The sequence below is a fragment of the Lepidochelys olivacea genome, assembly GCF_965140295.1.
Source record: "Lepidochelys olivacea isolate rLepOli2 genome assembly, chromosome: 6".
Classification (NCBI taxonomy): Eukaryota; Metazoa; Chordata; order Testudines; family Cheloniidae; genus Lepidochelys; species Lepidochelys olivacea.
The window spans coordinates 16001710-16026375 of NC_140416.1; the positions used below are offsets into that span (position 1 = coordinate 16001710).

Consider the following 24666-nt stretch of genomic DNA (forward strand, 5'->3'; position numbering starts at 1 on the left):
GTTTAGTTACATAATATAGACTTAGAGAGAGAGACCTTCTAAAAACATTAAAATGTATTACTGGCACGCGAAACCTTAAATTAGAGCGAATAAATGAAGACTCCGCACACCACTTCTGAAAGGTTTCCAACCCCTGGCCTAGAATGACTATCTCTTAGATGAAAACTAATAATTTATGATGTATTTCAGGTGATCTGCCAGTTGAAAGGAGGTACTCAAATACTCTGTATAAACAATTCTGGCACAAGAGAACTAAAAACAGTTCATCTGGTTCCCCAGTATCAAAACCAACATAATTATCTTCAGTCAGGTACAAAGAAAATGAAAATTTTAAATAATGTGTCAGATATTATGCCACAAATAATTAACATGTAACTATGTGTTTGTGTTTCTAAGCAACAGTGGTGCTGAGATGAGCCAGGACTAATGTGGCTACCACCAATTATTATTAATTATTATTTTACAATGTCTGCTAGGTACTTCACAAAAAGACCACAAGATTGCTACAAGAGATGTGCTGAAATTAGTGAATTGGTATATGATGTTAATAAACAGATTACATTCAGTAGGAAGCAGTTTGCTCCAAGCCATATGCATTCTCAAGGATGACACCAACTTGCATTTACAGAAGCTTGCCACCAAATGTTACTCTTTCTGCAAAAATAAAAAGCAGATGAAGGGGCACTGATTTAGCATTAAGAGCTATCTTACCATTGTCTCCTTCCATGTTGTTTTTATTATTATGTGTTGTTTGTATTGCAGTAGTGCCAATGGGCACCAGTCTGAGATCAGGGTCTCATTATGTTAGGCACTGTAAAAACATGACTAACAGGCTCAATTTCACAAGATGCAGAGCATTTCCAACCCTGATTGACTTCAGTAGATTCTGCACATGCCCAACACATTTTATATAGTGTAAGAAAAAAACAAGGCCTTACCAAGGATAAATTTGAAAGATCCAAAATGAGGAAAATATTTATATTAAAATTCCAAATTCTATTACAGTCACAGTATCTCCAGAGGAGAGGAGGGTGAAACCATATCAGAGAACAACCATATGTCTTTATCTCCCATTTGACCAGACTTTCTTCCATTTTACTCACCTTCATAGAATGGAACAGAGGGCAATGGGAGGCCCAGTATTAGAAGAACCAGAAATTAAGTCCACTAAAGTCCCAGGCTGATGGACTCCAGAAATTTCCAATTTGAGCTTTTTTCTGAGCTCGATTTTTTCTTACAACATCTGCAAGAAGGCATCTGTAAATTAATTTCAGAAAGCAAGATTCATCTTGCCAATCTCATAAAGCCTAATATTCCTTTTTTTTTTCAAACTGGTGTGGAAGATTAATATGAATTAAAGTGAGTGGGACTGTTCACGGACTTCAAGTTAAGCATGTGCTTGAGTGCATTGCTGAATTAGGACCTATGTAAAGAAACTCTCTCTAGGGCTATGGCCTCCTCCTTATTTTTCTAGCAGTAATTTTTGTTCATAGGCAAATACTTCTGCTCCAAGTGCATTCTTTTGACTTTGAAAGTTGTAAAATAAGAATCCAAAATAAATGCAATGGAAGTTTCTGTCAGTTACTTATTTGTAAAGGTATTTTAGGCTATAAAATTTGCATTTGGAGTATTTTTAAACATATTCTGATGCATTTAATGTCAAAGAGTAAAGGCCTCCAATGGTCAACTTACTTGTTGACAAAATGGTGATGGCCTTTGGTGGCTGTGTGCAATTGTTTAGCATTAATTCCAAAATGCAACCCTTTTGCAAAGTTAAAAGAAATGTTTCTGGAGAGCTATCTTCTGGGCCCTCCATTAACAATATTTATTGTAGGGGAAGCATGGGTTTGGTTCCAAGCTAATCTGTGACAAAGAGGTGGAGGTGGAAGATAAACTTAGGAAATGTCTTTTTCTTTAATAAAAGAAAGGTTTAAAGATGCTAAATGGCACACCTGTTCCCACAAGTGTAGGCTTTGATCCTGAAAACACTTGCGCGTGTGCTTAACTTTATGACTTATGAGCAATCCAATTAACTTCATATAAACTTTTTCTTATCAGATGTGCCTAACCCTATGACAACTCTGCTGGGACAATTGTTACCAATTCCAGGTAAAGTGGATCTCAATGAACAACAGGTGAGGAAGCCTTTAAAAAAAAAAAGAAGAAGAAGAAAAAAGTAAATATACTGTCATTCCTTCGCTTAAAGCTTCTCATTTATTCATAAAATGGGATATTTATTTGACTTAGGGAAGTAACCAATACATTGTAAATTATGTAAAGATCCTTTAAATCAGAATTTCTAGCTGCTATGTACATGTTATTGTATAACGCTTGGCTAGGTCTGCATCCAGTGTACAATAATGTTAGATATATAGAGGCCTGTGATTTCAATATCATTTTTGGAAGACTGAAGGTGGTCCCAGTATTAAGAACATACCTTTTAGAAAGAATGTAATTATTACAGTATCAAGATCTTAAATTTGGTGTTCATATATGAGCTGTTATGATTGGAAACTGTTTCAGGGTTTGTCTACACAGTGCCACAATCTGGACTATGGGTGTGTGATTTGTAGAGCTTTTTGAAGTGTTCCACTCTAACTGCCCTGTGACGACCCTTCTGGCTTGCATGATCTAAAAATTATCTACGCTGAGTTAACATAGTCCTGTCTGAAACAGGACTACATCAATGCGAACTAGGTACCTTTTAGTTCATGTCAGCAGAGTTTACACAGGGTAGTCAGAGATCAACAGTTTAGTGTGCTCTACAAATCACACACCTGTAGTCCAGACTGTGTCACCATACAGACAAGGAGTTAGAGACTTGTTTCTGTTTGTAAATGAAATCACAACTTCCTGATTTTTGCCTGGAAAGGAGGAAACACTTCATCCAGAAGCTTTGAAAAGAGAACATGAGCTAAGCATAGTAGTCTGAAAAGTCACACTTGTGAGGTGCCAATTATCCTTCAACTCCCATTCAAACCTGTCAGAGTTGAAGGTGGTCAGCACCTTGGGGGATTGAGCCAAGAACTGGAAGAAATTCCCACCATATATAAAATATGAAATGGTTTTGGAATTAAAATTCACTTTTGCCTTCTGTGTGCATGTGTGAGTGTTTGTTTAAAATGTCAAAATTTGAAGTGGAGCAATCACAACCCAATGCATAATACATATGCTGGGCATTAATTTTTTCTGCCATTATAAGCACTCTGGCAAGCATCCTCTGTTGTACTTCAGTAGGATTTCCCTCTTCTCTACCCACCCGGGTTTAAGACTTGAAATGTTCATTGTTATTAATCTTTATAAGTATTCAGGTTGTTGTCATTGTTATTTATTTATTATCACTGGGGTAGTTGTTAGAACCGTGTGTTAGTTTAAATAAAACAATGGTACAGAAGTCTGATAAGAAGATAGAAAGCCCTAAATTTCTGGCCTGTCAGTACAAATAGAGTTCAAATCAATAGTGACTGGGAGTTATTACCTGATGACATGTGATTTGAATTATATTAATTTGCATGAAATGTGTCAGATGAATTTGTGGCTCAGTCAAATTCCTAGTGGATAAGTGTCTATATCAAAGAAGAGAGAAGAGAAACCCCAAGCGCTAAATGGAGTAAGGCGCCTGAAGTTTTCTCTTATCCCTAAAGATGGTGTCTGCAGGTCAGGGGTGAAACACACTGGAAATGTGGTGTAAAGAAATTTTCAGTTTTGTTTGCCATATCTTTCTGTATCCTCTACTTCTACATTCCTTCCCATCCTCTTCTTCCCAACGGTCCCCTGTTTTCTCCTTCTATCTGTATAACCTCCCAACAGAGCCCCAGCCTTTCTTTCTCTGATCCTCTCCAAAAAAGGTCCTAATGGTTGTTCTCTCTTTAAATTTCACATGCTCTGGGGCCAGTCAAAGGGTTTATTACATTTAAACTCAATGGAAAACATCAGTGGCAGTGGCCAGTGGCTACTGACTGCCGGAATTAAAAAGAGATTGGACCCAGACTAGACAGCAGCATGAAAATATTGTGCCAGTGCTGAACAGCAAAAATTAAACTTACTGCTAGTTCTCTGTAATAATGAAGACAAGGGTCCTGGCATATTGAACCTTTCTAAAGAATGTGACTACATATTTTCCCAAGATCTGTGCCTCCGTTAGTTTTATTAGTAACTTCTACCTGATTAAACCAGTCCACTGTTCTCTGTCTCATTCTCATAGTAACAGAAATGATTTGTCTTTATTAAAACTTAGCACAAACAGAATTTTTGCTTATTATTTTGAACAGCTTGAGAATGGATCCTTACAATCAGTAGCTAGCAGTGTCACATTCCAATCGGAAGGAAATCTTCAAGGGCCAACAAAAATGACTTTAGTTGGGTAAGAAACACAAAACCTTTAATTTGCTACTAATTTCAGTGTCAAGTTATTTTGTACAGTTGTAATATTTCTTCTCGTTTTGGAGAGTTCACTTCAAGCACTGATACTGTTGTTCTTAATATGTCTTTTCCTCTCTCTCCCAATAAAGAAAGCATTTCTGTTACAATAATGCTGTTTGTCTGTAAATATGTAAATTGTTAGATTCAAGATGATGCTCAAAAATATGTAACATAGTTCCTGAGTTTTGTAGGACCAATAAAAGTTGTTGTTGCAGTGACAGTTGGACACAACAGAGAAGGAGATTGACACAGAGGGAACTAATAGAAACACAGCAGATTGCTGTGGTGGTAACTTTATTGTTCTTCAGCAAAACTGAAACTAACAGGAAAGCAAAGCTTTGCACTGGGGAAGGAGGAGTGCTCCAACATTTAAAGGGACAGGACATCACATTTCCCCACCCTATTTTAAAAAACTTCCCTAATGTATGTACATTATCATTTATGTGGTTAACATGAAACACCTTAAAGACTTAACAGTGAGCTTCACTGACCTGTTGCTCATCTGTCCAACTTCCTTTTCAAAAATTTTGGAGTTTCTGCCCAGTGTTTCTTGATTTCAAGATGCTTTTCTTATCACCTTGATCTTAACCCAATTCACCTTGAGCTTCTCAGTTCAAGATCTGGCAGAGAATGGTGGATACTTTCCTTCAATCACATACAAGGGTAAAACAACTGATTGTCCATGAAGGTGAACTTTCACCTGGAGTATCCCTTTGGGGACTAACTTTTCTCCAGTATAAGTCTTCAAAACCATGAAGGTGTCTTCCAGAGCAGGGGTTCTCAGCCTTTTTCTTTCTGAGGCCCCCCTACATGCTATAAAATCTCCATGGCGCACCTGTGCTACAACAGTTGTTTTTCTGCATATCCAGTAGATTAAAAGCTAGGTCTGGCATTAAGGTGTAGCAAGCAGGGCAATTTCCTGGAGCCCCACACCACAGGGGGCCCTGCAAAGGTAAATTACTTGGGCTTCGGCTTCAATCTGGGTAGTGGGGCTCAGGCTTATGCTTCAGCCGCAGACCCCAGTGAGTCTAACACCAGCCCTGCTCTCTGGTTAATTTTGGCAGACCCCCTGAAACCTGCTCATGACCCCCCAGGGGGCCCCGGACCTCTGGTTGAGAACCACTGTTCCAGAGGAACTTGTGACAACATCTGGTGATAGGTAGATGCAGAACTCAGTGAGATGGCAGCTCCAGTATCAAGCTGCATTCTTGTAGGAACTCCCTCGATCAAGAATGTGACCAAGATAGCATCTTTTACTCCAGCTTCTGATAACAGATGTAGTGCTAGGTCTTGATCAGTGTCACAAGAACTCTTGTCTTTTTCCATATGATGAATTCCCGACTTCCATCCTTTCTTAGGTTCAGTCTCGATAGGTGTCTTCTTAGATGTATGGCTACTCTGTGTTGCTGGTCATTGAACTGTGTGACAGGTCACAGCAATGTGTCCTTTCTTTTTGCACTTCCTGAAGATAAGCTGGCATGCCCAGCATTCCTTCTCAGCACATGTGGTTTATGCATAACAGCCACACAGAAGTTCCTTAAGTTCCTGTGGTCCTTTGTCTCGCCAGTGCAGGAGAGGAACTTCTTGATTCACATTAAATTTCAGCAAATCCTTCTCTGCGGTCTCCATGACAATTGCTATCTCAACAGCCTTTTTGCATGTGAAAGGGCTGATACAGTCAGTAACTTTTTCCAGATCTGGTCATTGCATAATCCAGAGACAGATTGGTCATGTGGGCGTCACTTAATATTTGTTGGAACTGACAGTGTTCTGACAACATCCTGAGAGCAGCAATAAATTGTACTTCTGACTCTCCACTTCTCTGATGTAACTGATGGAACCAATATTATTCTGCTTCATCAGTGGGGTAGGAAAAAATATTCCTGCATTGTTGCAGGAATTGTGGCAGACGTGGCAGTTCAGGGCATGGTTGGAGACAGTAGGTCACACAGCAGTCCATATGCCTTTGAACCCATCATTGTCAGCAAGATTGAAACTCTTTGTATGTCTGAAATGGAGTTGCAAGCAAGAAATTGCTCAAAACGTTCAAGGTACGCTACCCATGATTTCTGGTCTTCATCAAACTCACCAACATTTCCCACAAAAGTTGCCATTTCTCTGCTCTCCTGTTGGACTTCACATTTCCTGAAGGTCTTCTTTCCCACAGTGAAACTTTTTTTTCCTTTTTACTGTGCACTGGCTGCACTTAGTCTGCCTCTTCTGGCTCTGTCTACACTGCAGAATGCAGAATTCTTCCTGTGGTTGTACTTGGGCTCCCTCTCTGCTTGCTTCTGCCTCACTGCTTTGTTTTCACAACTCCAGCAGTAATTGCAGAACCCTTTATCTTTTGTTCAGTTTTATTTGCCTACTTCTCCCTCTCTAGCTAGTTGGCTCTCACAGTCCCAGCAGCAAAAAGCAGCAGATTGTCACCTTGTGCCTCTGAGTCTAGATGAACTTTTTTCCTTTTGATGATGATGTTGATGATAATGATTGTCTTCTTCAGGCAAAGGGAGCACTAGACACTCATGGGATAAAAATTCCTCATCACTAATATGTTCTATTAGAACCCAGCACAGAAGGAGATAGACACAATGGGAGCTGATAAAAGCACAGCTGACTGATGTGATGGTAGCTTTATTGTTCAGTAGGAAAACTGAAACTAACACAAAAGTGAGGCTTTGCACTGGGGAGGGGGTATGCTCAAACATTTAAAGGGCCAGGACATCACAGTTGCACCCTGCAAATGGTGGCTTCCTCTGTCCAGCTCTACTTAGAGCACTTAATTTCAACAACTGTTAGTCATACTCTCCAATGCTGTATTGGTCCCATTGATTCCCAACATTCTGTTCGCTTTTTTGACTGCTGCTACACATTGAGCGGATGTTTTGAGAGAACTATCCACAAAGACTCCAAGATCTCTTTTTTGAGTGGTAATAGCTAATTTAGAATTTATCATTTTGCATGTATAGTTGGGCTTATGTTTTCTAATGTGGATTACTTTGCATTCATAACATTAAATTTCATCTGCCATTTTGATGTCCAGTCATCCAGTTTTATGATATCCCTTTGTAACTCTTCTCAGTCTGCTTTGGACTTAAGTATCTTGAGTAATTTTGTATCATCTGCAAATTTTGCCACCTCACTGTACACCACTTTTTCCAGATCATTTTATGAATATGTTTGAACAGCACTGGATCCAGTACAGATCCCTTGATGACCACTATTTACCTTTCTCCATTCTTAAAACTGACCATTAATTCCTACCCTTTGTTTCCCGTCTTTTAACCAGTTACTGATCCATGAGAGGACATTCCCTCTTATCCCATAATGGCTTACTTTACTTAAGAGCCTTTGGTGAGGGACCTTGTCAAAGGCTTTCTGAAAGTCCAAGTACGCTATATCCACTGGAGAACCCTTGTTCATATAGTCGTTGACCCCTTCAAAGAATTCTAATAGATTGGTGAGGCATGATTTTCCTTGACAAAAACCATGAAACAAACCTTGTTTTAGTTTTGGATTTTTTGGATCAGTCCATATATCTTCTCCCTTCTGCACTCCAAACTCTTTGCAAAACTCTCTGTAGTGCTGCAGATTTATCCCGTACTCTAACTCTTCAGTAAAACCCCAGCTGAAAACTTCAAATAAAAAGCAGATTCTCCTCTCTCCCCATCACCTTTCCATAGGCCCAGTCACATCTGAGGTCCTTTCCTTTCTTTCAGCTCTGAAATATTTCAAGAATTTGACATTCCCTTATTTCATGCTACATCAAAAAAAATTGAGAAAACCTACATAATATGCTTTTAAAAAAATCTGTGTTTATCCGACATCTCCTAAACCGTCCGATTTGCCTGCTGTATGTTCCGGCAGACTCCATAGTTGATGTGATGTTACAAGCATGCGCATGCTAGGCATCACTTGGAGTCAGTGATTTGGACTTCGGGGACCTGAAAAAACAAAATATATCAGTTTTAAACGTTAATTTATATGCTGACGACTCTAAATCTAACTATGGGGAATTCACCATATAATTCTATAGCTAATGAATCTTTCTTAATTATGCTGTATTTGCAAATCATCTTTAAATAATACTGATATCTGATGCTAAAAAGTCAGGATTTGTGGTTTGGGGGAAAAAGAATCATAATTTATTTTAATAAGTTTTTACATTCAAGTATCATTTAATTTCTTTTCTTTTTTAAACTTTATAGATTGCCTCTTAGTTCATGGGATACAAAGTCTAAAAAACCATGTAACTGTACCAAATCTCAGTGTTTGAAATTGTAAGTAACTAACCATCTAGCATTTATTATGAAATATGAGCTAAGTTTATTTTGGAAAAGGCAAAGCTTAGAAAACACGAAATAGAATGCATGCATGTCCCAAAATACACAATTAGTATGTTGGGTTAAAACCAGAGAGGGTCAGATCCTTAGTGGATGTAAATTAGTGTAACCCCATTGTGGTCATTATAGCTAGGCCTGTTTACACCACCCGTGGATCTGGCCCAGAGGTGTACATGACTACATATGGTCCAGAGTTTTGAAGAATAAAACCTGAAACTAAATAATATTGATTATAATATGTGGCAAAAACATTATGAAATTGTATCAACTTCTGTATACTTGAGGCTCACTTCTCTCCATGTATATATATACATCAGGAACAGTCAGCATGGATTCACCAAGGGAATGCCTGACTAATCTAATTGCCTTCCATGATGAGATTACTGGTTCTGTGGATGAAGGGAAAGCAGTGGATGTATTGTTTCTTGACTTTAGCAAAGCTTTTGGCACCGTCTCCCACAGTATTCTTGTCAGCAAGTTAAAGAAGTATGGGCTGGATGAATGCACTATAAGGTGGGTAGAAAGTTGGCTAGATTGTCGGGCTCAACGGGTAGTGATCAATGGCTCCATGTCTAGTTGGCAGCCGGTGTCAAGTGGAGTGCCCCAGGGGTCGGTCCTGGGGCCGGTTTTGTTCAATATCTTCATAAATGATCTGGAGGATGGTGTGGATTGCACTCTCAGCAAATTTGCGGATGATACTAAACTGGGAGGAGTGGTAGATACACTGGAGGGCAGGGATAGGATACAGAGGGACCTAGACAAATTGGAGGATTGGGCCAAAAGAAATCTGATGAGGTTCAACAAGGATAAGTGCAGGGTCCTGCACTTAGGATGGAAGAACCCAATGCTCAGCTACAGACTAGGGACCGAATGGCTAGGCAGCAGTTCTGCGGAAAAGGACCTAGGGGTGACAGTGGACAAGAAGCTGGATATGAGTCAACAGTGTGCCCTCGTTGCCAAGAAGGCCAATGGCATTTTGGGATGTATAAGTAGGGGCATAGCCAGCAGATCGAGGGACGTGATCGTTCCCCTCTATTCAACATTGGTGAGGCCCCATCTGGAGTACTGTGTCCAGTTTTGGGCCCCACACTACAAGAAGGATGTGGAAAAATTGGAGAGAGTCCAGTGAAGGGCAACAAAAATGATTAGGGGTCTGGAACACATGACTTATGAGGAGAGGCTGAGGGAACTGGGATTGTTTAGTCTGTAGAAGAGAGGAATGAGGGGGGATTTGATAGCTGCTTTCAACTACCTGAGAGGTGGTTCCAAAGAGGATGGTTCTAGACTGTTCTCAGTGGTAGAAGATGACAGGACAAGGAGTAATGGTCTCAAGTTGCAGTGTGGGAGGTTTAGGTTGGATATTAGGAAAAACTTTTTCACTAGGAGGGTGGTGAAACACTGGAATGTGTTACCTAGGGAGGTGGTAGAATCTCCTTCCTTAGAAGTTTTTAAGGTCAGGCTTGACAAAGCCCTGGCTGGGATGATTTAAATGGGGATTGGTCCTGCTTTGAGCAGGGGGTTGGACTAGATGACCTCCTGAGGTCCCTTCTAACCCTGATATTCTATGATTCTATGATATATATATAGAGAGAGATATACAGATGCTGATAGAATTTCATTATGTCATTATGGTTTTGGCATAGATTATAAAATGTGTGAGAGAGAAGTAAGCATCAGATATAGTGTGTGTGTGAGACATATATGTTTCTTGTTTGGTTACCAGAAATTCTTTCTTGAAAAAGGAGAATGATGAAAAATTCTAAATTTGTATATATATTTGCTTTGTTAAACACAGATATTGCGATTGCTTTGCCAATGGTGATTTTTGCAACAACTGCAACTGTAATAATTGTTACAACAATCCATTTCATGAAACTGAGCGGTTTAAAGCTATTAAGGTAATAAAAGTATAATATGTATCTAGTTCAGACAGGAAAAAATATACAAGTGTTTTTGTTGGTTTTGGTTTGGCTTCAAAAATTCTGTAATTTAAAATAGTCCGATTTAAAACCTAGATAGAGTAAGTGGCATATAGTCCGTATATTGTTTTTAAATAAAAAAAAGTCATTGCAGTTAAAAATTTTCATTCACTTCATAGGACTTTTGACCCTTTTGGATCATAATCAGCATTATTTTAGTTGAACTGTGAGGGATGTCCTCGAAAAAATTGGAGGGAAGTGGAGCATATCAGAATTTAATTTAAGAAAAGATTTTCACTTGGAAGAAAAAATGTGTAATGTCTCAAAATCAAACAGAAGAAACTGATATCCAAGTTGCTATCCGGTCTGATAGACCCCTCAACATGAGAGGAATGGGCATTTCATAGGGCCCTTTTGTTACTCTTTCTGTATGACTCATGCAGTAATATAAAGGCTCTTTAATGGCAGCTATGTTGAACCTGATGTCTTGGAAGGAAGATCACCTCCATATTTGGAGCCTTTGATTAACCTTTGAGGGGAATAAAAGAGTGAAAAATAGAGGGCTAATTGCTATGCAAGAAGCAATATAGTATATCTGTCTCGGCTGTTACAACAGAATTATATTATCTAGCTAATTTTTGTAAAATTTGAACATAAAAGAAATCTATTTTCCAAAGGTAGGTGCGTTGTAATAACTCTGTATTACTTGGTCTGTGCTCCTAGACTGCAACTGTCAGGAATTCCCCAATATAGTTCTAAGCACTGTGAATAGTGGTAGTAGCTGATGCTGATCTCATCAGACTGAGAGTTTTGTCACATCTGATCACACAAAACCATGGCACTTCATTGCATCATACCCTTGGATTTCTTTCTGTGTCAGCATGGCTCTTTGGATGGTAAAGCTGGAGAGGTTTGGACTCTCCAAGCAGGTGCCTGAAGTTCTCCTTGCTACTTCAGATTGCATCCTGGAGAGTATATTTGGTTACTGCAGGGATGAAAGTAAGTGTAGGGACTTACCGGTACGGGGCTGAGCTGGGGCCGGCTCTGGCTCCCGGAAGGGGCGGGGCTGAGGGGGGTCAGAGCCAGCCCCGGCGCACCCTGTACCGGCAAGTGCCTCCTTCCCTCTCCCTGCGGTAACAGCGGCAGCCAGGGGCTCTGGCAGCGGTTTAAAGGGCCTGGGGTGGTAGCAGCGGCCGGAGCCCTGGGCCCTTTAAATCGTCCCCAGAGCCCCGCCGCCGCTTCCCCAGGGCTCCGGGGACGGGGCTCCAGCCGCCACTGCTGCCCCGGACCCTTTAAATTGTCCCCAGAGCCTGCCGGAGCCCTGGGGAAGCGGCGGTGGGGCTCCAGGGATGATTTAAAGGGCCCAGGGCTCAGCCGCTGCTACCGCCCTGGGCCCTTTAAATCTCCGCTGGGAGCCGCAGGCCCTTTAAATTGCACCCAGGGAAGCCAATCCACCCTGGTACGGCGCACCAGCTCTTGCCGGTACGCTGTACCGGGGCGTACCGGCTTACTTTCACCTCTGGGTCCTGTTTCAGTTGTGTGTATCACCACGCTGAAGGCAGACCAGTTTCTCTGCTGTCCCTTTTCCTCCGATTCATGAGGGGCTTGTTACATTTAAAGCCTGCCTTTTAGAAGTCCTTGGTGTCATGAAATCTTAAGGCCTGATTGAAAACCCATTGAAGTCAACTGAAAGACTCCCATTGTCTTCAACAAAAGGGCTTTAGATCAGACCTTTAGTATGATATTTATAAATCTGATGAAACCTCCTCAGATAAATACCAGTGACTTCAAGTTTCTTACATGGAATGTTATATTTCTGGTGACAGTGGCTTCAGTTTGCACAATGAGTGAGCTTTAGCATTTCGTGATTGAGCCATATTATATTAAGATTATTTAAGAATAATGTGCCATGTACCAGACTAATCTTAAGTGAGCTGGAGAGTAGGAGTCACTAGAGTTTACCATAAGAGGGACAGCACATGGTACCCTTGGCTGATCCCTGTCAGCTCAGAATTTTGAGTTATAGGAATTCCCACTTACTTTACACTAGATATCCAGACTCAGAGGTGTGGGTCTATTGCACATGCCTCAGAGAATAAGAATTACATGTAAGTACTTTTTTTTTCATAAGCACAGTTGATCTTGTATTTTACATAAGGAAAATTTCTGTGAATGTCTCACATGCCAATGCTTTTTGTTCTAGGCTTGTCTTGATAGAAACCCAGAAGCTTTCCTACCAAAGATTGGGAAAGGGAAACTGGGGGATATTAAACCTCGCCACAACAAAGGATGTAATTGCAAGCGCTCAGGGTGCCTTAAGAATTATTGTGAGTGCTTTGAGGTTAGTCAAGTGAACTTTCCTAGCATTAATCGTGTTCTTAATGAAAATGGATATGTTCTGATCCAGCTGTTTTTGCATAAATAATGTTAGACACTAAAAATAAATATTTGTCTTTTCCCCCCTCAGATTGTTCGTTCTAAATCTTATTCAACTTAGGGGGACAGATCCTTTTCCCTGATCTGGCTGTGGGTCACCAGCTAAGAATTTCCCTATGGGGGTGGAGGAGCTCTCAGCAGGCTCCTATGCCAACTGCACTCCTTGCTCCAGTGTAGGGGATGGGGAAAGGCTGTGTTGGGAGGAGCAAAGCACAACTACGCTTCACCAGTTCTCAGTTGTTGTGTGGTCCCTGAAGGGCCTTGCCCCACCCCTGATCCAAAAGCATTTGAAGGCAGAGGACAGTTTCCCATTGGCTTCATTGGACTTTTGGATCAGGCCCCAAGTGCAGATTTTTCCTGTCCGTGTGGAAGGGTGGCTCAGTTGCTTCTGTGTCATTGCCCTCCCATCTGATCCAGCAAAGTCCTCCACATGTCTGGAGTCCATGCTGTGGGAGCTGAAGGAGACTAGGCAGGCTAGAGGGAAGGAGTGGGTGGGCCATGTGCAGGGTTTGAGGCATACACATCCCAATCATTCCCCTCTGTGGCCCCACAGAGAATACTTGGAAAAGCTGATAATAGCCTCTTGCTCTGCTGACTTTTCTCTAGTCTCCCTCTGGGAGTCTCCAGGACTGGAACAGTCGGGGTGAGTCTGTGGTATCATGGCTCCAATAGATACTCTTATGTATGTTTAGTAATTTATGATTTTAGTGTTTGTTTAAATCAAAGTATTTTGTTTTTTCCAGGCGAAAATTATGTGTTCCTCTATTTGCAAATGCATTGGTTGCAAAAATTATGAAGAAAGCCCAGATCGAAAAACACTAATGAACATGCCAAACTACACAGAGATTAGAAATAATGAAGGAAACATCCTTGTTTCAACATCTACATTTGATATGTTATCAAAATCTAGACGAGACAGGTGAATATTTGGCATTAACAAAATGAAGTCCATCTATCTGTCCATGTTATTTTAGATTTTTCTGAAGTGCCCATCACTGCGTTATCTAAAAAATAGTGACTAATATTGACTAATGGTTTGTATAACAGATATCTGTGGATCCACACATAATTTTGGATTTATAGGCTTAGAAAGGTGATTTAAGACAAACCCGTTAGGAATACACTGTGCATCATTTAGGGTTTATAAATATTACACCTACTTACCGAACTGCAATTACTTTTTTACTGATTGAGGACCTGATCCTTCCCCCACTCTTCTCTCTTCCCCGTCCCACTCATTTTTAGCATCCCTTCTCCCTTATTTGTCTTTCGATTTAGCTAATCCCCTCTTAACAAAATCGTGGCCAAAGAATTTTTTTAAAATGTCATTTACACAATGTTTGCAGGTGATCACATTGTTCACCCTGCTTGTATGTTATACCCCTTTCTCCTCTACTTGTTGTCTGTCTTGCCCATGTAGATTGTATGCTATATGGGACAGGGACTGTCTACTACTCTTAACAGTGCCCAGCCCAACAGGACCCCATTCTTTTGTGGACCCTAGGGACCATCCTAATAAACATAATAAAACTTAATAAGGATCCAAAGCCCATTGAAATCTATAGGAGTCTCTCCATTGACTTCAATGGACCTTGCATCAGGCCCAGAAGCTTCTATGCAAGATGAATTTTTCACTGCATCAACCACGGCTTTTTGTTTTTTAACCTTCATATATAATTTTTAAAAAATCATATTATTAATTCTGTTTTAAAAACTGACTGGCGACTTATTTTGATTAATTTAAATAGTTTTTGTAGGCTTGCTGTTTGTGCATGTACTTGTGAGGTTGGTTAATTAGTTAGTTAGTACTAAGTCCTGCCATTACTTGCTTGAGTCATGCTGCAGGGGGAGTGGAATGATGGCAACCATATGGGGGTTACAAGAGTCATCCTGTTGACTTGAAGCAAGATGGCTCTGAGTGCCAGGAGAGGACACTCACTGCCTTTTGCTTAAAAATGAGCAGAGTATGTTTTCAGCTAATGTGTGTTGCTTCCTGGAACAAATACCATGGTGCCTGACTAGGCCTCTTAAATGGTAGACCATGTTCCTTGACTGCAAAGGTGGGAATCTGACTGTTTCTTACAAAAGAGGAAAGAAATTCATTGCACCATCTTTCCCAACTTGTACTATGTATGCAGCACTTGGATGCACTTATCCCTTAGTGTGAACACTATCTTACATAAAAAGAAAAGGAGTACTTGTGGCACCTTAGAGACTAACCAATTTATTTGAGCATAAGCTTTCGTGAGCTACAGCTCACTTGCATCCGATGAAGTGAGCTGTAGCTCACAGAAGCTTATGCTCAAATAAATTTGTTAGTCTCTAAGGTGCCACAAGTACTCCTTTTCTTTTTGCGAATACAGACTAACACGGCTGCTACTCTGAAAACTATCTTACATGTGATTAATTAGGAGGATTCAGAAGTAGCTTGTTGGCTTCTAGAGCTGTTACAAGTAGAGGACTAAGATGTCCCACAGGAATATGCTATCTAGTAACTATGCAACTACCGTGACTCAGCACTATGTATTTTCAGTTTCAGTAAGTTTAGTAGAGTGTAATTTGTCTTTCATATATTGAGTGTTTACTATTCAAGTATTTTATATTGTTTTTTTTTTCCTGACAGGCAACCTACTACATGTATATCCTGGGAAGTGGTTGAAGCAACGTGTGCTTGTCTCCTGGCACAAGCTGAAGAGGCAGAAAAAGAAGCTTACTCTCTTTGTCTAGCAGAACAAATGATCTTGGAAGAGTTTGGGAGATGCTTATCACAAATTCTACATTCAGAATTTAAGTCCAAAGGGCTGACAGTTGAGTAATGTACAATGTATTCTAAAACTAATGAGTGTTCACTTTATTGCGCATCACTGTATTCTGAGTACTATTATTACTCAGTGGGCTGATTTTGATCTCACACTGACGTAACTCCATTGACTTTAACTCAGTTGATTCTGAATTACAGGGTTTAAGTGAGATCAGAATCAGGACCAAAACATTTCAGAGTCACCTAGAATATTTTACTTATGTTAAAGAATTTTCCATAAAACAACATCATTGCTTTGGGCCAGATTCTGGAGTCTTTACCCAAACAAAACTGCCATTGAAATCCAAATAATTTACATGGTTTTGAGGGGAGTTTACCTAAGTAAGGTATCGAAGTCAATGATTTTAGGATTAAGCCCCAAAAGAGGCCTATTTTAGGATTTAGGATTAGGCCCCTTTTAGTACTATGAAAGTACTTATTAAAATCAGAAGAGTAGAGAGCTACTTTATTACTTGTAATATACATCTTTTGGTGTTTTCTCTACTTTTCCAGTTTGGGGAAAAAATTAAATATTAAACCCAAGATTTTTAGATATGGCCTTCATTTTTGCAGTTGCAATTTTGCTCCCTCAAATCTGGTAGTTAGATGTGAATGATTGATATTTATATATGCAGTTCACTACGGGTGCCCAAAAACACCTGCAGAAATGGAGATTGGATGGAGGCGCAGCTGAAAATCAAGGCCTCAAAGTTTTCTCTAGACCCTATCCCCACACCTGCTCTTCCAATTATAATAAGTAGAGCTGCACTACTTTAAAAGGGATTAAACATTCACTGCCCATTTTTGTGGGAGTTTTGTGAATATTTGGTTTGGGTCCATATATACTGTACCTGTCAATATTCAGTCTAGCTGCAGATAACTGTATTTTGAAGGTGTTCACATTTTTGCATCCTCACTTAGGTCCATCTTTATTCACACAATAAATATTTAATCAATTTATTTCCAAGTTTTATATGTTAATCACAAATACTAATGTTCTAAAAACACTTCCACACTGCTCTATACTGGAGTTTGATATGACAGAGCAGTGTTTTTATTTCATTTGTTTTTTCCTATTTCTTATAGTATTCTTCCACTATGTCCCTGGTCCAGCAAAGCATTTAAATATGGGCTTAAATTTAATCACCTGGGTAATCCCATCACCTTCAACAAGGACTATTCACATGAATAAAATTAAGCAAGTTAAGTGCTTTGCTAGATGGAAGCCTAAATCTTCTTTCCAGGTATTTCAAATGTCATTGTTTTTATTTAATATAACTTTGTTGTGAACCATATGTATAAAAAAGCAAATAAAACATAAGAGGTAGTGTATGCTTCAGAACTTATTTATGACAATCAATAGCTCCTACTGCATATAGGTAATTTACATGCTACAGCATTCTGTATTTTGAGCAATTTCTAGAATCAGTGTTTGATATTAACATCTTAATAGCTTAATTTATCACAGGGTTTGTCTACCCAGCTTGATAATGCATGCTAGAGGGTTGTGAATTCTAAAGCACACCGCATGCTGCACACTAACCGGCCCACATAGACTCTGCTGGTGTACACTAAATGTTTCCTACTGCATGTTAACATAGTTACTGATTCCATAGCTCTACAGTAACATGCACTAGGGAGCATTTAGTGTGCGCTACCAGGGTCTACAGAGGCCAGTTAGTACACAGCATGTTGGTGCTCTTTAAAATTCGCACCCCGTTAGTGGGCATTGCTGCGCCATGTAGACAAACCCTCAGAAGCAAAAATTCTTCAAAAAGACTTTCTCAGGATGCTTGTTTTTGCATCATATCCTGTTGCACTGCACTAATAAGATATTTCACTGCAGTATTGTACAGTAGAGTTCTAGTCCATCCTTTATCAGTCTATATACAGATATTGGATATTGAGCCTAATTCTCCTCTCACGTGAATCAATGTAACTCCACTGACTTCAATGGATTTACACTGGTGAATCTGAGAACAGAATTTAATCTATTTTATTTAGACATAAAGCATTTATCAAATCATGCAAATATTTGGAGTTTTGAAATATCAGCAATTATACTAGCAACATGAAAACTACAGTAATTAATACTTAGATACTTAATTTCATAAACTGATCATCGGCTGAGGACATGAAGGCATTCCCTCCATGGTATAGTATTGCACCTTTATTATGATTAAGCTTCAACAACATGGGGATTTTACACTTTCTTCTGAAACTTATAGTGTTGGCAACTGTAGAGAAAAAGGTACCAGACTAGTTGAAACTTTGGCCTGGTCTGACAATTTCTATTACTATAATAAAAAGAAAAGAAGTACTTGTGGCACCTTAGAGACTAACCAATTTATTTGAGCATGAGCTTTTGTGAGCTACAGCTCACTTCATCGGATGCATTCAGTGGAAAATTCCACTGAATGCATCCAATGAAGTGAGCTGTAGCTCACGAAAGCTTATGCTCAAATAAATTGGTTAGTCTCTAAGGTGCCACAAGTCCTCCTTTTCTTTTTGCGAATACAGACTAACACGGCTGCTACTCTGAAACCTGTTACTATAATGTCTTTCTTCCTGTCTGCAGGCTTTCCTTATTCAGCAAGTTAAGCAGACTTCTCAATGCATTTAGGTATTTAACGTTGAATATCATGTGTTTCAAATAAATGCTGAAACCTCATTTTCACAAAAACCACACAAATATCCAAACACAATGTATTCCTATGACAAACGCTGTGTTAAGTCCACTCCTCACAAAAATAACAGAGGTTCCCTCCCTCTGGTCTGAACTTTAAATTACGTTTAAAAGGACATTATAATATACTATTTAATTTAAGTGTATTTCCTGAATCATTTATTCATGATCCTGCATATAATTTATTTTTAAAACTTTGAATGTCTTTTATTTAATTCCTCTCTCTGTCTCCCTCATATAGATGTTGTCCTGATAGAGTTTCTTTTTATGCTATGCAATGTTCAGTTTAATTTCCTTACATTACAGCAGGCCTATTTGCTGCCATTTTTCAGTAAAATAAATTCTGTTCTTCCGAATGATTAGTGGGATTAAGAATGGCACTAATTAGAATGCAGGCTATATCTGCATTACACAGTATTATACCCTGGAGAGGGATGGTCTTATGACTAAGGCACTGAACTGGAGGTACTGAACTCAGGAAACCTGGGTTCAATTCCCAGTTCTGCCACACCCTACTTTTGTGGCTTTATTAATCTTTCTGGCCCTGCGCGGGCAGGGGGAGTAAGACGGCACCTTACACGCTCCACTGCTCAGGCACTCAGTCATCACCCCAACGGCTGATTACCACACCTCTCTGCGGGGCTCTGCCCTGGCCCACACCACCAGTCACCCTGCTGGCTGCTTGCCACACCTCACCACCAACCACCCTGCTGGCCACTTGCTGCGCCTCTCCACCAGCCACCCACTCACCAAGATGTCTTCAGGGCCCCCCACTTAACACAGCTCTCAGTGATTTCAGCTGTTAGTGGGGGAGCCACACTGCTGGTGCACACTGGGTAATCTCTTGCAATAGAGACACTATCCCAAAGTAGCTCTGCAGCATATAATAATACTCTCAATTGAATCTAAATTAGCTCTTTTATACCATGGAGAAAGAAATAGTCAAATGGTGTCTAGAACCCTTAAACAGGGCCCACACCACAAGTACCTGTCCCCCACCCTCTCTCAACTCATTGGGCTTTGGAACCCATGTCCCCTGCCTATCGAGTGCCGTTCAGTTGAGGGTGAATCCATCCAGCGGGGTATGCCAGGTGCAGTTCTGCTGCCCTCGGTTCACACAACAAGGATAACAACGCTTTATTACTCCTGCCCCTATAACAAGGAGACTGGGGATCCAACATCAGCCACAAGTGATCATTTGGGCAAGCAATCGCATCATGCTGAGCACCTAGGGAGGGTGGGTGTGTCCATGCAAACAAGATGAGCTCCTGAAGTCTTTTTCCACACAGCTCACCACTAGATGTCAGGGGAGAGCTCATTCAAACTCTGCTTACATCCTCCCCCCAGCCAAGAATTTGTCATCCTGACAAATCACACTCAATATTATACCAAATTCATTAGTTTCCCCCAAAGGGCCTCAGGAAACCCACTATGGCTTCCACAATCCTGTGAACTAAGTGTATTGGTTCTTCACTAGCCACCCATGGTGCATCATGAGTTAACCGGCTTACTGGCCTCATAACCCTGTCCCACCTATTGAGAGTGGGCATTGCAGGGACAGTGGGGGACATCTTCTTGGGCAAGGGATGGTGAGGGTTCTTTTGAGGATCCCTTGGCTACTGGCATAGGCCTCTGCATCTCTGATTCTAGTAGTGGAAGGTCCAAGGCATCCAGGACACCTTCCACCTGTATGTTTCCACTGTCCAATAACCTAAATGTGTCATCGCAGAGCAATCTAATTGGTGGCATGGGTGTGCCAGCAAAGGGCCTAAATACTTCCTCCATGGGGTTTAGGGCTGAAGAAGTGGTGCTCTCCCTTGATTCAGCTGATTGAGACTGAAATCTCATCTCCATTTTAGGATACACCACGGTCGTGTCTTCCTCCTCAGACTCACTCTCAGATGTGCTGAGTAGGGGTAGGTTATCCACAGGGGGCCCACTGTCCATGTAGGATGATGGCTTTGGTCTAGCACGTTTGTTCTGCCCAGTTGCCATGTTGTGGTCCACTTTGTAATGGGTGCCTACCAACTCCCCCACAGGGAGTAAAAGGTTTCTATGTACTGTCTTTATTTGCCATGGCCCCACTTCAGGTTTGATCTTGTAGACCGGCAGATCAACCAGTTTTTCCACCACCAAGTAAGGTATTGCTTTCCATCTGTTGGCTATCTTGTGTTTGCCAGCAATACCCAAATTTCACAGCAGAACCCTATCCTCCGGCTGGAGCGCCTGTGAACACACCCTAGCATCATACCGATGCTTGTTAATGGTCTGAGTTTTTCTGAGCTGCAGACATAGCTAAGCAATAAGCATCCCGCAGCTTTTCTCTTAGTTGGGATACATATTGTTGATGAATCTCATAGCTGTCTCCATCCTGATGTGCCAAAGCACAAGTCTATGAGTAATCTTGGTTCTCGCCCAAACATCAAGAGATATGGGGTGACTCCGTAGCATCGTTCTTTGTGGTGTTGTAGGCATGCACCAAAAACGCAACATGCTGGCTCCAGGTTGCCTTCTGCTCTGGCCGTAAAGTCCCCAACATATCTAACAGAGTTCAATTAAACCTCTCTGGCTGAGGATGACCTTGAGGTGATAAGGCGTTGTCCTAGACTTTTTAATTCCTGCTATCCTCAGCACCTTCTTCCGAAGGTGACTCAAAGTCCTGCACTTGATTGGAGTGCATCCGAGCTGGGAACCCATACACTGAAAAATATTTCTCCCACAGCACTTGAGCGAGGGTGGTGACCCTCTGGCCACGTGTGGGATATGCCTGTGCATACCGTGTAAAATGGTCAGTCACTACTAAAATATTCCTGACATTCCTCTTGTCCACTTTTAATCATAGAATCATAGAATATCAGGGTTGGAAGGGACCTCAGGAGGTCATCTAGTCCAACCCCCTGCTCAAAGCAGGACCAATCCCCAATTTTTGCCCCCCGATCCCTAAAAGGCCCCCTCAAGGATTGAACTCACAACCCTGGGTTTAGCAGGCCAATGCTCAAACCACTGAGCTATCCCTCTTCCCCCCTTTAAAGACAAGAAGTCAATGCATACCAGCTCCAAAGGTTTTCTGCTGGTAATATTCTTCAGATATGCAGCTCTTGTGGGCAGAATTTTCCATTGAACACATTGAGCGCACGTCTCACATTTCCTATGAACATCTTCCGCCATCTGGGCCCAATAGAACCTACCACAAATAAGTTCCAGGGTCCTCTCCATTCCTAAATGTCCAAAGTCATCACGCAGGCCCCTCATGGCCAGGGCTCTATACTCTTTTGGTAGCACTAATTGCGTTCATTGCTGTTGTAAAGGGTCAGTGGTAATTCGATGCAGCACTCCCTGAATCAGTTTTAGTTTGGTCCATTCTCTCAATAGTCGTTTACCCTTAGGGGTAAGTTGGATAATCACAGTGGGGCTTCACCCCTCCCTTTTGCCAAGTAGTGTATCACAAATTTCAATATTTTACAGCTGGGCTTCTTGCCAGTTAGCCACATTGAGCATGGGCAACGGAGATTGGTCCAACACAGTATAATTCACTGAGGCAGATGGCATGCTTTCAGAGGGCAGACCCAGAGCTTCTGTAACACACCCATGAAGACTCTTATGGGCCTCTGACTCTCACATGGATCTCCTTCAGCTGGCTGCTCTACTATCGCTAATGCCCCTTTCACACCTCTCATCCCACTGTGGTCCAAATGGTTCTAAGGGGCCATAATGTCTCTGCTTGGGAGCCTTTGGGGACCTCTACTTATTCTTGATCTTAGATTTGTTCTTGGTGGACTGGTACCCCTGAGTAAGATCATTCAGGGGTTTTACAATGGTAGCATAGTTCTTTACAAATCTGCGGTAGTAGCCACGAAATCTAAGGAAGGTCTTGAGTTCTCTGTAATTACTTGGACGTGGCCATGTAGTGAGGGCATCTATTTTGTCAGGATCAGTACTCACACTCTCTTGAGACACAATGTGACCCATGTACTTCATCGAGGTTCTGCAGAACTGGCATTTGTCAACTGAAAGCTTCAGACCATAAGCTTCCAACTGATCTAGAACTTTAAGAAATTTTTCTTCATGCTCCTCCAAGGTTCTTCCAAATACAATCAGGTCATCCAAATAAACTAACACTTGCAGTAAATTCATGTCTCCCACAACTTTCTCCATAAGACGCTAAAACATAGCAGGTGCTCCAGAAATCCCAATCGGTAGCAGTCTGGAGTAGCCAGCTTCCACAGTGCAATCGCCACACGCTTCTCCAATGACAGGGCAGCTCTCATTCTCATGTCCTTGTGCCAGAGTGCTGGGGTGAGCTCATCACACAGTCCCAGGAGTGTGGCTTTCCTCATCTGAAAGTTCTGCAGCCACTGCTCATCATCCCAGACACGCATGACGATGTGATCCCACCACTCAGTGCTTGTTTCCCGAGCTGTGGTCAGCACCTTTGTGAATGCCACAAGCAATCTTGTGTTGTAGCTACTACATGTAGCAAGATCAGTGTTTAAGGAGTAACTCCACTGCCACTCATGATGTGTTAGTCAGAGCGAGCAGCATATTGGTCAACAGTGCAGGATCCATTCCTGCAGACCAAAGAGGCAGAGCGCACAGTACACAAACCATTGGAAGATGGCGCCAAATGCGGATGTAAGCACAGGGATTGCTGGGATGCGCAATGCATTATGGGGCATTGGGACAGGACCCAGGATGCCCATGACCTCCTCCACCTTCCCACAACTCTTAGCAGTAGAAGAGGAAGAGATCCTCTGTGGGATAGCTGCCTAGAGTGCACTGCTCCAAATACCAATGCAAGTGCCACAAGTGTGAACATGATATTGTGTAGGCAGCTGATAGTGTGAACACACAACAGCGGTTTCCCTTCAGCGCTCTCTGAGCAGCGATATAACTGCCGGTGATGTAACTGCCAGTGTAGACATACCCTTATATATGTATGTGCCTAGCACAACAGGGCCCTGATCTTGGTTTGGGCCTCCAAGCACTACTGTACTACAAATAATAGTAATACTGTTAGGATATTAGGCCCAGGAAGAGGAGTGTAGGGAACTTGCAAAACCAAAAAGCAGTCCTATGAGCATACCACAAAATAATGCTTTCATAAATCTTAATTATAATGTGGATATTTGGCATTCAGTATTATCCACTTCAGAGACAAATATGACTCAGTATTAAATTACTACAATCTGTGCTGATGTAGGAGTAACCCTGACACTGTCTCTTTGTGAGCCATTTTTGTTAGAGTAATTGCATTAGTAATAGCCGATTACGCAGCAATCTTATGTTCCTACAAAATTAAGGTAATTACTGTAGCTGGAAACACATCCCCCTGTATTCCATCCTAACAAGGAAACTGGTTAGAGGCAATGTAATGTTTCAGTGTCTATAAAAGAGATTCACTAAAGCGTAATTATATTATTGGAAGTGGGGAGGGGGAAGTCTTTACATTTGGAAAGAGCATGGAAACAAAATTACAGTTGGGGATGCAAATGTCTGTTCTGAATGTATGCAGAACAGGAGGCGTTTGTATTTAGGTGCTTGTCTCCAGCAATATAGAGGAAATGTCTTGGGAACATGTGAATGGAGTTCTGAATTTTGAAAAAGGTAGATGTATGTGTGTGAAATAGATTTAGTGTGACTTCCATAAATGTACATTCTTCTCTGAACTGAATTACCCAGAGCATCTTGGGTTCATTCATTTTAATACAGTAGTAAATGTGTCTGAACATTTAATTTAAGCAAACATTCAGAGTGTTACATTCAGCTCATAATTAGTCCATATTAATGTAATGTTGTATTTTAGCATTGACCTTTCTTTAGATTTCCTGATACCTGTACAGAGCTCTGGGCACCTCTCAGAACTTTAAACACAAGGTTAGCTATTTAAAAATTACCACGCAAAACCTTAGTTCATCATTTTTCCCAAGTACTATATTAACAGACTCTCGCAAGAGCTAAAGTCCAGTGATCTAAGACACCACCTAAATTGTCTTTCAGCTTTCAGCCCTCCAGTGCAATACCAGTGAGAAAATAGGAGCACTGCAGCATGCCTGTAAGATT

At 41.1% G+C, this 24666-nt stretch overlaps 1 protein-coding gene across 1 annotated transcript in view; it reads left to right on the forward strand.

Moving 5' to 3' along the window:
- Window positions 1-16335, forward strand: part of TESMIN (testis expressed metallothionein like protein) — a 40060-nt gene extending 23725 nt beyond the window's left edge. The window contains exons 6-13 of the mRNA XM_084630863.1: window positions 190-310; window positions 2059-2135; window positions 4272-4363; window positions 8631-8702; window positions 10561-10663; window positions 12888-13025; window positions 13864-14039; window positions 15744-16335. Coding sequence (XP_084486989.1) covers window positions 190-310; window positions 2059-2135; window positions 4272-4363; window positions 8631-8702; window positions 10561-10663; window positions 12888-13025; window positions 13864-14039; window positions 15744-15936 — 972 coding nt within the window. The 3' untranslated portion in view covers window positions 15937-16335. The remainder of the gene's footprint in view (window positions 1-189; window positions 311-2058; window positions 2136-4271; window positions 4364-8630; window positions 8703-10560; window positions 10664-12887; window positions 13026-13863; window positions 14040-15743) is intronic.
- The last annotated feature ends 8331 nt before the right edge of the window (window positions 16336-24666 follow it).